The sequence below is a fragment of the Nycticebus coucang genome, chromosome 4 (assembly GCF_027406575.1).
Source record: "Nycticebus coucang isolate mNycCou1 chromosome 4, mNycCou1.pri, whole genome shotgun sequence".
Taxonomy (NCBI): Eukaryota; Metazoa; Chordata; class Mammalia; order Primates; family Lorisidae; genus Nycticebus; species Nycticebus coucang.
Window position 1 is genome coordinate 47,192,741 of NC_069783.1, and position 12,464 is coordinate 47,205,204.

The window sequence follows — 12,464 nt, forward strand, 5'->3', positions numbered from 1 at the left end:
GGAAAATGACACATGCGTATGACAGTAGGAACATAAAATAACCAGTGTGGAAGACAATTCAAAAGAATAACTGGTATGTCTTAGGGACAGAAAGGATATGGGGATGAAAATGAGAGAGATAGTAAAATGACTCTATAGTTTAAGGTAAAACTTAAATTATGATGTAGAGAATAAAGATCACTTTGCGCAAAAGATCATGAAAGTTATCTTCAGAGTACACATATAGATACTTTGGGCTCAAACTGTATATACGAGTGTGTAATTTAAAGTTTCTACATGAGGATAGATTTTATTTTCTTCTTTGTTTTCCTTTCTTCTTTCTTCTTGTTGTGGTTCTGGAGTTTATATATAAATCAAAGTTTGTGTAGATGTTCAGCAGCATGACTGATTACTATTCTGTTGTATTGCTGAGACAAATTATACAACACTAGCCTATAAGAGATAAGACTGCATTGAATAAAGACAGGTAACGGGTTATAAGACAGAAAAGTCAGACATCTGAAAAAACATTACAGAGAAGAGATTTTATGAAGTTTATAATCTTTTATAATCTCTTTGAATCACTTTACATAATGGTGTAAGGATTGAAAACAGACTGGGAGGTGTAAAGTGTCTAGTTATGTCTATACATTTATTTAATAAAATGTCAAAGGAGAGTATCTTTATAATAAAAGGTTTTTGTTTGTTTGTTTTTTTTTCCTTCTGGATAGATGCCCTGTAATGGGATTGCAGGATCAAACGGGAGGTCTAGGTTGAGTTCTTGAGGTTTCTCCATACTTCCTTCCAAAAAGGTTGTATAAGTTTGCAGTCCCACCAGCAGTGAAAAAATGTTCCTTTCTCTCCACATCTGCGCCAGCATCTACAGTTTTGAGATTTTGTGATACAGGCATTCTCACTGGGATTAGGTGATATCTCAGGGTGGTTTTAATTTGCATCTCTAATAATTAGGGATGATGAACATCTTTTCATATGTTTGCTGGCCATTCGTTTGTCGTCTTTAGAGAAGATTCTATTAATCTCTCTTCCACATTGATGTATGGGATTGTTGGTTTTTTTCTTGTGGATTAATTGGATCTGTATAGATCCTGGTTATTAAGCTTTTGTCTGATTCAAAATATGCAAATATCCTTTCCAATTGAGTAGGTTGTCTGTTTGCTTTGGTGGTTGTCTCCTTGGCTGTACAGAAGCTTTTCAGTTTAATTAAATCCCATTTGTTTATTGCTATTGCTGCTATTGCCATGGCAGTCTTACTCATAAAGTCTTTCCCCAGGCCAATATCTTCCAGTGTTTTTCCTATTCTATCTTTGAGGATTTTTATTGTTTCATGCCCAATATCTTCCAGTGTTTTTCCTATTCTATCTTTGAGGATTTTTATTGTTTCATGCCTTAAATTTAAGTCCTTTATCCATCTTGAATCAATTTTTGTGAGTGGAGAAAGGTACAGGTCCAATTTCAGTCTTTTACATATAGATATCCAATTCTCCCAGCACCATTTATTGAATAGGGAGTCTTTCTCCCAGTGGACACTTTCGTTCGGTTTATCAAAGATTAGGTGGCTGTAAATTGTTGGTTTCATTTCTTGGTTTTCTATTTGATTCCAAATGTCTATGTCTCTATTTTTGTGCCAGTACCATGCTGTCTTGACCACTGTGGCCTTGTAATACAGCCTAAAATCTGGTATAGTGATAACCCCCGGTTTTATTTTTATTACTAAGAGCTGCCTTAGATATATGGTTTTTTTTATGGTTCCATACAAAATGCAAAATCATTTTTTCTAAGACTTGAAAGTAAGATGTTGGTATTTTAATAGGGATGGCGTTGAATCAGTAAATTGCTCTGGGAAGTATAGACATTTTAACAATGTTGATTCTTCCAGCCATGAGCATGGTATGTTCTTCCATTTGCTAATGTCCTCTGCTATTTCCTTTCTTAGGGTTTCATAATTTTCTTTATAGAGGTCCTTCACCTCTTTTGTTATGTGTATTCCTAAGTATTTCATTTTTGGGGGGGCTATGGTGAAGGGAGTTGAGTCCTTAATTAACCTCTCATCTTGGTTGTTGTTGGTGTATACAAAGGTAACTGACTTGTGGACATTGATTTTAGATCCTGAGACATTACCGTATTTTTTGATCACTTCCAAGAGTCTTGTGGTTGAGTCTTTAGGTTTCTCTAAGTAGAAGATCATATCATCAGCAAAAAGGGAAAGTTTGACCTCCTCTGCTCCCATTTGGATGCCCTTTATTTTCTTATCTTGCCTAATTGTCTTGGCTAGACCTTCCATCACTATGTTGAATAGTAATGGTGACAGAGGACAACCTTGTCTGGTTCCAGTTCTAAGAGGAAAAGCTTTCAGTTTTATTGCATTCAGTAAAATCCTAGCTGTGGGTTTGTCATAGATAGCTTCGATCAGTTTAAGAAATGTGCCACCTATGCCTATACTCCTCAGTGTTCTAATTAGAAAAGGATGCTGGATTTTATCAAATGTTTTTTCTGCATCTATTGAGAGGATCATATAGTCTTTGGTTTTGCTTTTGTTGATGTGGTGAATGACGTTTATAGATTTGTGTATACTAAACCAGCCTTGCATCCCTGGGATGAAACCTACTTGATCATGATGTATGACTTTTTTGATGATAAGCTGTAATCTATTGGCCAAGATTTTGTTGAGAATTTTTGCATCTATATTGATTAGTGAAATTGGTCTGAAATTCTCCTTTTTATTTGGGTCTTTTCCTGGTTTTGGTATCAGGGTAATGTTTGCTTTATAGAATGTGTTGGGGAAGATTCTTTCCTCCTCAATTTTTTGGAATAATTTCTGCAGTATAGGAATAAGCTCTTCTTTGAAGGTCTGATAGAATTCTGGTGTGAAGCATTCTGTACCAGGGCATTTTTTGTGGGAAGATTTTTTTATTGTTTCTTTAATCTCAGTGCTTGAAATTGGTCTGTTCAGGAGATCTATTTCATCTGGGCTAAGTCTAGGAAGAGGGTGTGATTCCAAATATTGATCCATTTCTTTCACATTGTCAAATTTCTGGGCATAAAGTTTCTGATAGAATTCAGAGATAATCTCTTGTATCTCTGTGACATCAGTTGTTATTTCCCCTTTATCATTTCTGATTGAGGTTACTAGAGATTTTACCTTTTTTTTATTGTTAAATCATAGCTGTGTACATTAGTGCAATCAAGGGGTACAATGTGCTGGTTTCATATTAGTCTGACCAAAGGTTTATCTATTTTATTTTTTTCAAAAAACCAACTCCTTGTTTCATTAATTTTCTGAATGATTCTTTTGTTTTCAATTTCATTAATTTCTGGTTTAATTTTGGATATTTCCTTTCTTCTACTGGGTTTAAGCTTAGATTGTTCTTCTTTTTCCAATTCCATCAGATGGCTTTTGAATTTGTTGATGCACTCTCTTTCTGATTTTCGAATGTAGGCTTCTAAAGCGATAAATTTTCCTCTCAGGACTGCTTTTGCTGTATCCCATAGGTTTTGGTAACTTGTGTCTTCATTGTTGTTATACTCAAGGAAGTTAATGATTTCCTTTTTTTTATTTCTTGTCTTCTTAAAGACACTTGTACTAGGCTGTTTATCACAGCCCAATTTACAATTGCTAAAATGTGGAAACAACCTAAATGTCCTTCAACCCAAGAATGGATTGGTAAGCTGTGGTATATGTATACCATGGAATATTATTCAGCCATAAAAAATGGAGATTTTTCAGCATTTGTACTAACCTGAATGGAGGTGGAACACATTATTCTTAATGAAGCATCACAGGAATGGAGAAGTATGAATCCTATATATTCAAATTTGATATGAGGACAATTAATGACACAGTGGGGCATGGGGAATGGGGAGACCAGACAGAGAATGAGGGAGGGGATGAGGAAAAGGAAAAGAAGAAAAAAAAAAAAAACAAGAAAAGAAAATAGTGACTAATTCTCACATAAATTGGGTTTAATATTGACCAAAGTGCATTACTTAAACATTAATTTTTAATTCAACTTGTTAATATGTTGTTTAGGATATTGCATCCTCATTTATAAGTGAAATATGTTTGTGTTTTCCCCTTTATAATAATATATTTTCTCCAATTTTAATATCAGGTGTATCCAGATCAAGTAGAATTATTTTAAAGTATTTCTTTTTTTTTCTATTGTCTATAAGATTTGGCATGATCTGTTTTTTGAAATTATCTTTTACATTTATTTATTAGTATTAACTGTCTATTTTTTGAGACTTAAAAAAATAATAAGTTGTTAACTGATGACTCCATACTGAATCTCAGAGTCAAAGCATATTCTGTAATAGACATACTCTTATTTGACAATGTGAATGTTACTTTCTTTCATTATTATTATTATTGCTTAATATTTTGATGTAGCAATTGTCTGATTTCTTTTCTGAATGTGTTTATGTTCGTTCGTTCTTTGAGGTTTTTGTTTCTAGTTCTTATCTTAAACACTGTTATTGTTATTAAATTTTAAGCCTTTTAATTTTGTGAAAGCAAAAAATGGAAGCCTAGTAAACACATGCATATGTAAAAAAAATGTCAAAGGAGAGCTAAAAACTGGAAATAACAGATATACATCAATAGAAGGACAGAAACAGTGTTATATTCATCCAGTGGAACATTAATCAGCAATGACTAGCAATGAACTACTGATTCAAGCAATAACATAGATGAGTAGCAGAAACATTGGGTTGAGTCAAAGAAGACTTACACCAAAGTATATATGATGATCTAAAATAGGCAAAAGTAATCTATGGAAGGAAAAATTGGAGCCATTCTTACCTCTGGGGCTGGAGGTGAAGAATTCATGGAGATAGGGCTTGAGGGAACTGTCTAAGGATGGTAATGCTCTATGTCCTAAGAGAGGTTTGGGTTATATGGGTATAGGCATTTCCCAAAACTCAGTAAATGACATGGTTCAGATTTGTCTGTTTCACCATACATAAATTTTACTTAAAAATGTACATAAATATTGAATGTTGGTTAATAAGAGTGCTGAGGTGTTCAGGGTTAACACTGATATTTGCAAATTACTTTGAAATGCATAAAAAACATGGGTTGAGGATAGATAATGAGTAGATAATTATGTAGATAAGTAATGAAGCTAATATAGTAAAGCATTGTTTCAGTGATGGTCTAAGGATGCACACTATACAATTCTTTCAACTTTTCTGTACATTTGAAAATTTTTATTATAAAATGTTGGGGCAAGTTTGAGAACTCTGAATGCAAATAAAACCCTTGGATGACTATGATCTACCAGTATGGGAGTCAGTGATTAAGAGGCTAGGGTTCTGAATCAGAGCTTTGAGTCTGAATCCTATTAGTTGGATCTTTTATTAGTTTTGAGAACTTCAGTAAATCATAAGTTTTGCTCTTCTAAAAATAGGAATAGTATCTATATCACAGAGTTTTATGAAAATTAAATGGGTTAAATTATGTAGCATATTTATGAAGATGTTCGGCAGATAATTACCTTTCAATAAAGGTTACTGTAAAAAAAGTCAAAGGAGCTTGCAAAAAGCACTGCAATTATCAATAGTTTCATTGCCCTATAAGAGCCAATTCTACTAAGTAACTTTCTAGCAAATATTGGATGTCTTTTTCTATAACCCTTCAAAGGGTAGAAATGATGAAAGTTAATTATTTTTAAATATTTAAATATTTTCTTTCACTTAAATAAATAATGTAGGCTCCAGAATTTTTTTTCCTGATTTCATAACTTCAGAGCAATTCTAACTCAGTACATTTTTGGTGTACCTTTGTCAAAATCCTGAGGTAGGAGATAGAAAAACAAAATGTATTCAGACATAGTTTTTACTTATGGAGAGTTTATAATCTTTATTTATTTATTTATTTATTTTTATTAAACCATAGCTGTGTACATTAGTATGATCGTGGGGTACCATACACTTGGTTCATAGATCGTTTGACACATTTTCATCACATTAGTTAACATAGCTTTTGTAGCATTTTCTTAGTTATTTTGCTAAGACCTTTACATTCCACATTTACTAGGATTCACATATACCCTTGTAAGATGCACCGCAGGTGTAATCCCATTAATCCCCCTCCTTCCCCCTCCCTCCCCTCCCTTTCCCCTTTCTCCCTATTCTTAGGTTGTAACTGGGTTATAGCTTTCATGTGAAGGTCCTACATTAGTTTCATAATAAGGGTGAGTACATTGGGTACTTTTTCTTCCATTCTTGAGATATTTTACTAAGAAGAATATGTTCCAGCTCCATCCATGTAAACATGAAAGAGGTAAAGTCTCCATCTTTCTTTAAGGCTGCATAATATTCCATGGTGTACATATACCACAATTTATTAATCCATTCGTGGATCGATGGGAACTTGGGCTTTTTCCATGACTTAGCAATTATGAATAGGGCTGCAATAAATATTCTGATACAAATATCTTTGTTGTGGTGTGATTTTTGGTCTTCTGGTATATGCCCAGTAGGGGGATTACAGGATTGAATGGCAGATCTATTTTTAGATCTCTAAGTGTTCTCCATATCTCTTTCCAAAAGGAATGTATTAATTTGCATTCCCACCAGCAGTGCAAAAGTGTTCCCTTTTCTCCACATCCACGCCAACATCTCTGGTCTTGGGATTTTGTGATATAGGCTAGTCTCACTGGACTTAGATGATATCTCAAAGTAGTTTTGATTTGCATTTCTCTGATGATTAAAGATGATGAGCATGTTTTCATATGTCTGAAGGCTGTGCGCCTGTCTTCTTCAGAGAAGTTTCTCTTCAAATCCCTTGCCCAGCCTGCGATGGGATCCCTTGTTCTTTTCTTGCTAATGCGTTTGAGTTCTCTGTGGATTCTGGTTATTAAACCTTTGTCGGAGACATAACCTGCAAATATCTTCTCCCATTCTGAGGGCTGTTTGCTTGCTTTACTTACTGTGCAGAAGCTTTTTAGTTTGATCAAGTCCCAATAGTGTATTTTTTTTTTTTTTTTGTAGAGACAGAGTCTCACTTTATGGCCCTTGGTAGAGCACCGTGGCCTCACACAGCTCACAGCAACCTCCAACTCCTGGGCTTAAGTGATTCTCTTGCCTCAGCCTCCCGAGTAGCTGGGACTACAGGCGCCCGCCACAACGCCCGGCTATTTTTTGGTTGCAGTTTGGCCGGGGCCGGGTTCGAACCCGCCACCCTCGGTATATGGGGCCGGCGCCCTACCAACTGAGCCACAGGCGCCGCCCCCAATAGTGTATTTTTGAAGCAGCTTCAATTGCCCTGGGGGTCCTTCTCATAAAAAACTCACCCAACCCAATTTCTTCAAGGGTTTTTCCCTACACTCTCTTCTAGTATTTTTATAGTTTCATGTCTTAGGTTTAAATCTTTAATCCAGTGAGAGTCTATCTTGGTTAATGGTGAGAGGTGTGGGTCTAGTTTCAGTCTTCTACAGGTTGCCAGCCAGTTCACCCAGCACCATTTGTTAAATAGGGAATCTTTTCCCCACTGAATGTTTTTAATTGGCTTGTCAAAGATTAAATAACGGTAAGTAGCTGGATTCATCTCTTGGTTCGCTGTTCTGTTCCAGACATCTACTTCTCTGTTTTTGTGCCAGTACCATGCTGTTTTGATCACTATCGATTTGTAGTACAGTCTGAGGTCTGGTAGCGTGATTCCTCCTGCTTTGTTTTTATTTTTGAGTAACGTCTTGGCTATTCGAGGTTTTTTCTGATTCCATATAAAATGAGGTATTATTTTTTCAAGATCTTTAAAGTATGACAGTGGAGCTTTAATGGGGATTGCGTTGAAATTATATATTGCTTTGGGTAGTATGGACATTTTAACAATGTTGATTCTTCCCAACCATGAGCATGGTATATTTTTCCATTTGTTAACATTCTCAGCTATCTCTTTTCTTAGAGTTTCATAGTTCTCTTTATATAGATCTTTCACGTCCTTTGTTAGATGTTTCATTGTTCTTTAGAGGCAAAACACTATACCAAGCAAATAGGTTAAAATATGCCTTTATCTTAAATTTTAAATAGGTAGAATCTAGATAGAAAAAAGATACATCTCTAGAATAGAATTAATAGAACATCCTGTGTTGATGAAAATGTTCTGTATCTGTGCTGTCTGTCACAGTAACCAGTAGTCACATATGGCTGTTGAGAACTTGAAATGTGGCTAGTGCAATGGAGAAACTACACCTTATTTAATTTTAATGTAGCCATGTATGGCTAGAGGGTACCAGATTGGATAGAGCATCTCTGGAGTGTGTTTCTAAAACTATGGGAGAAAAAAAGCCAGTTATTTATAATTTTCAATCTGTTATGAATTAATATTTTTGTAGAATGCAGTAAAAATTGCTGCAAAGATGAAATGAAAAAATCAAAGACATGCAAAATACTACCTCAGTTTTTTTTATTAGATTCAGTAGGCAAAATAACTATGTCAAAATTGCTGTAAAAATTTCTAAATACTCTCAGCTTATGTATTTTACGGCATGTGCCAATGACAAGTAGTTTTTAGACTGGCAGTGGTCATGGACCACTCTTTGAGCTAAGTAGAGATCTCTTGCCCAATGTCCCTATGAATAATTTCCTAAAACCAAGAAAATTCCTGGTAATTTTCTTTTACAGATTTAACAATTCCATAATATATTACTGATATAATAGTTAGCACTCTTGGTAGCAAGTCTTGTCTGGGACAGCTGGACCTTGACAGTGTAATGTGGACAACTTAAAGGTGGACTGGGAAGGTTTATTTGATCCAGTGAAGCCATTTTTGCAGTTGGAGGTATAACCTGAAAAATCCTTCCTTCTATAAAGTTCAGCCCGATGTTTACAGCAGCCAAATTTACTCAGCAACAGAAAGAAATCTCTTCGGAATGTCTTTGTGAAAATCGCATACAAAAATGGATTGGCACAAGAATTAACAGGATAGAAAAGAACCAGTAAAACTTTAGAGTTGGTTACTGTAATGAAGGGCACTTTGAAGGCAGCTGAGATGGCAAAAAAGGAGATAGGTGCCATGCAGGTGAAATCAGTGAAGATGAGGATTGCCATTTTCTTAGCAATTTTTGTGTCTTTGTTGGTAGCCATCACTTCTGGATTTTGAACTGCAAAATAAATTTTAATGTAGCAAGCACAAATGATGATGAAGGCTACCACATTGAGAATCAGGATGGTTAATATGTAGACCTGTGAGAGAGTGGTTTCCACATCCATGGGGAGGCAAATACTGACCTTCATGTAGTTGCTGACACCCACAAGGGGCAACAGAGCAATTAGAGTAGAAAAGAGCCATCCTCCTAGCATAATTGGAATAGCATGTCTCAGTCTCAGCTTTTGGTCCAGCTGAATAGCATAGGTGATGGTGTGCCATCTTTCTAGAGTGATGATGGTGAGGGTGTAGACAGAAAGTTCACTCGCAAATACAGTGAAAAAGCCAGCAGCACTGCACCCACTCCCTGTCTGCCAATCTATGGCGTGGTTATAATACTGGCCTTTGGTTTGTGAATCAACTGAGGCAATGAGCAGCAGGTACAGTCCCATGCAAAAGTCTGCAAAGGAGAGATTGCACATGAGAAATCGGGGTACTGTGAGTTTATAACGACTGGTCAGGAGAACAAAGAGGACAGTCACGTTTCCCGTGATGGCTAGGATGTTAATCAGCCAAATCAGGACCCTGAGGAAATCATAGCCCATGATATCTTCACAGGGATTAAAAGCATCCGGTTCGGGAGCACATCGGGGTGTCTTGGGTGAGCAGAAACCATAATCATAATCCCAGCCACTCAGTTCACTCTCAGCAAAGATGGCAGAATAACTGCAAGAAGAATATTGGCTTGATGTAAATGTCAGAGAATTTCTACGATTCTGAGTATTTAAAAAATTCAAGAATCATCCTTAATGATTTTTTAAAGCCTAAGAAACAAAGGGAACAAAGCCACAGTAGTCTTAGCCTTACATTTATTTGTTAAGCTATCAGAAAACTCTTGATTTGATATACAAGTTCCTTAAGAAGGGAATGAAAAGCCATTTACACTTTTAATATATGTATGTGTATATATATATATATACATCTCATAGAGGCAAAGACTTAATGAAGCTGCTTACAGAGGATGATTTTCTTTAGAAAACACATTCAGAGACACAGGATATGCTTACTAAATATAAAAGAATCCTTTCTTGGCATTTTCTTAGCCATTTATCTCATTTAGTTGCTAGCAAAACTGGTACTGAACTGTTTGTAGTAGAACATAAATGGAATTGGAAGGCTCATGTTGTTGAAAAATCATCAGCTAGTGGTGGACTTGTTTGCACTTAAGTCCCTGGTTTATCAAATATCCCAATGAGAAATAGGAACCAAGGATAGATTCTTAGAAACCTCCGAAAAGAGGAAAAGTATGGTTGTGGACAGTAGGAAGAAAGTGAAAATAGATACTTCTTAGGGGTATGAGTCAAAGGCAGAAAGTGGACTGTCCCTAGTAAAGGAATGGTCCCTCCTTGGCCACTTTCAATGCCACTGTTACTTCCTGAGTCTAGGTTTTTATCCTTTCTTATGGGGCAATTAGATTAGTTTTTTCCTTACATCTTTCCTCCAATTTTAGCCTTCGCCTAGTCCATCTTATATGGTCCTCCTAAATACAAATTTGTTAATTTCATTTACCCAACTAAAACCTTCCCCAGGTTCTCATGGTTATGGGATAAAATCTAGACTCCCTGTGATGACCTCCACTACTATCTTTGGTCTGGGTTTTACATACCTCCCCAGTCTTAACTCTTAGAAAAATTCAGGGCATGAATTTTCTCTGGAGCTAGACTGCCAGGATGCAGTCCCAGCATGGATGTTCAGAGGCTGTATAAACCTGGGAGAGTTAATTAATCTCTGTGCTTCAAGTTCTTCATTTGCCAAGTAGAGATAATAATCACACCTTCCTTAGAGTGGTGCTAAAGATAAGTGCATTAATATGTGTAGAATGTTTAGAATAATTCTTCACACGATAAAGATTAGAGTTTTATAATCATCTCTTGCAAATACCCCATGTAACCTTCATGAAATGTCTTCTAGCTCTCCGAATTCCCCTGTTTTCATCCCTCTGCCTTTGTGCTCTTTCTTCTACCTGGAATTTCCTTCTGCTCATCCATAGAGACAAGTTCTTCTATGAAGCCTTTCCTGATTTCACTCCCCAAGTATTATTCTTCCTCTCGCCAGTGCTGAACTTAGTATTATGGTTATCAAAACAGTGGAATTAAGTGATGATGCATGTCTGTCTTCTCCCAATTGTCTATTAGCTTCTTGAAGGTAGGGGTGAGGATTTACTTCTAAAATCCCAGTGCCTAGCACAGTTTTGGCTCAGAGTGTTCATAGAATAAATATTGTGGAGTGAATATATCTAAACCAAGATGATTTTCAGGTTCTGAAAGAAATTGAGAGGATGCAGGGACAATGAGCATGTACCGCACGATGCACGTAGGCTCAACAGGTTTTCTCTTTGCCCACTCTCTGCTAACACAACCTTGGGAACTGGAGCAATGGGCATCTTTCTGTCAAGGCCATAATACATATTTGTGTGATGCATAAGGAACATTATGGTTACTTACACGTTAAAAGAGTATTTTACTTTCAAAACCTAATTTCTCATTGTCTATATTGGAAAGTATATACGTTACTCAGTGAGTGGCTAAAATAATTGTTTTGAGAAATACAATACTGAAGGGAATGGACACAGATTTAGAAACTCTGTGACTTGGGACTCCAAAAATGTGTTATTAGCGTAGAGCCCACTTTGGAAGTAGAAAAGGGCTACAGCTATGTAAAAAGACTTCATGGGAACCTCTTCTGTTTCGGTCTTAAATATCTTTGTAAGCAAAAATTTGTCCTTGTTTCATGGACATTCATGTAATTACCTGTTTTTTAATCTTTAGAGAGAAGCCAGTTACAGAGAAATATTAAAGAAAATAGATCATTAGTTTCTTAGCATTAGACAGTATTTTAAAAACCAAGATTAAAGGATGTGACTTTCCCAAGCTCCCTCAGGGGGACAGTGGCAGCACCATAGGCGTCATATCCATAGTTCAGATGCCTTTCCTCTACTTCATTTTCTCTCAGTGCTGTTCAAAGTGTGGTCCCTGCACCACCTCCAGGGTGTTAACACCCTGGCTTTACCCCAGACCCTGGTATTTTCTATGATTTATACAAAATAGTAGCCTTTATTAAAGCAGGTAGAAACTTTTCACCTATTTCTGATTTTCTTTACTCCTTCCCCTTATCAAAACTACTTCAGCTATTAAAAGCACTAATTTAAAACTTCTAAAAATTCTACTACAATATCTGAATAGTTTATATCAACAAGAAAATATGTTCCCTTTCTCTTGTCTTTTGCCTTTTTTCCCCTTCTAGGCATTTGTCTGGCAGTTTTCGTCATTGCTGATTTGTCTTCCAACCAAATACCTGCTTCTTGCTACCTAATTTGTGT

General features: G+C 36.1%; 2 protein-coding genes across 2 annotated transcripts in view; one reads left to right on the top strand and one right to left on the bottom strand.

The window, feature by feature from the left end:
* Positions 1 to 12,464, top strand: part of GTF2A1L (general transcription factor IIA subunit 1 like) — a 77,876-nt gene that overhangs the window by 64,473 nt on the left and 939 nt on the right. The gene's annotated exons all lie outside the window — the stretch shown is intronic.
* Positions 8,659 to 12,464, bottom strand: part of LHCGR (luteinizing hormone/choriogonadotropin receptor) — a 74,615-nt gene continuing 70,809 nt past the window's right edge. The window contains exon 11 of the mRNA XM_053588935.1: positions 8,659 to 9,811. Coding sequence (XP_053444910.1) covers positions 8,659 to 9,811 — 1,153 coding nt within the window. The remainder of the gene's footprint in view (positions 9,812 to 12,464) is intronic.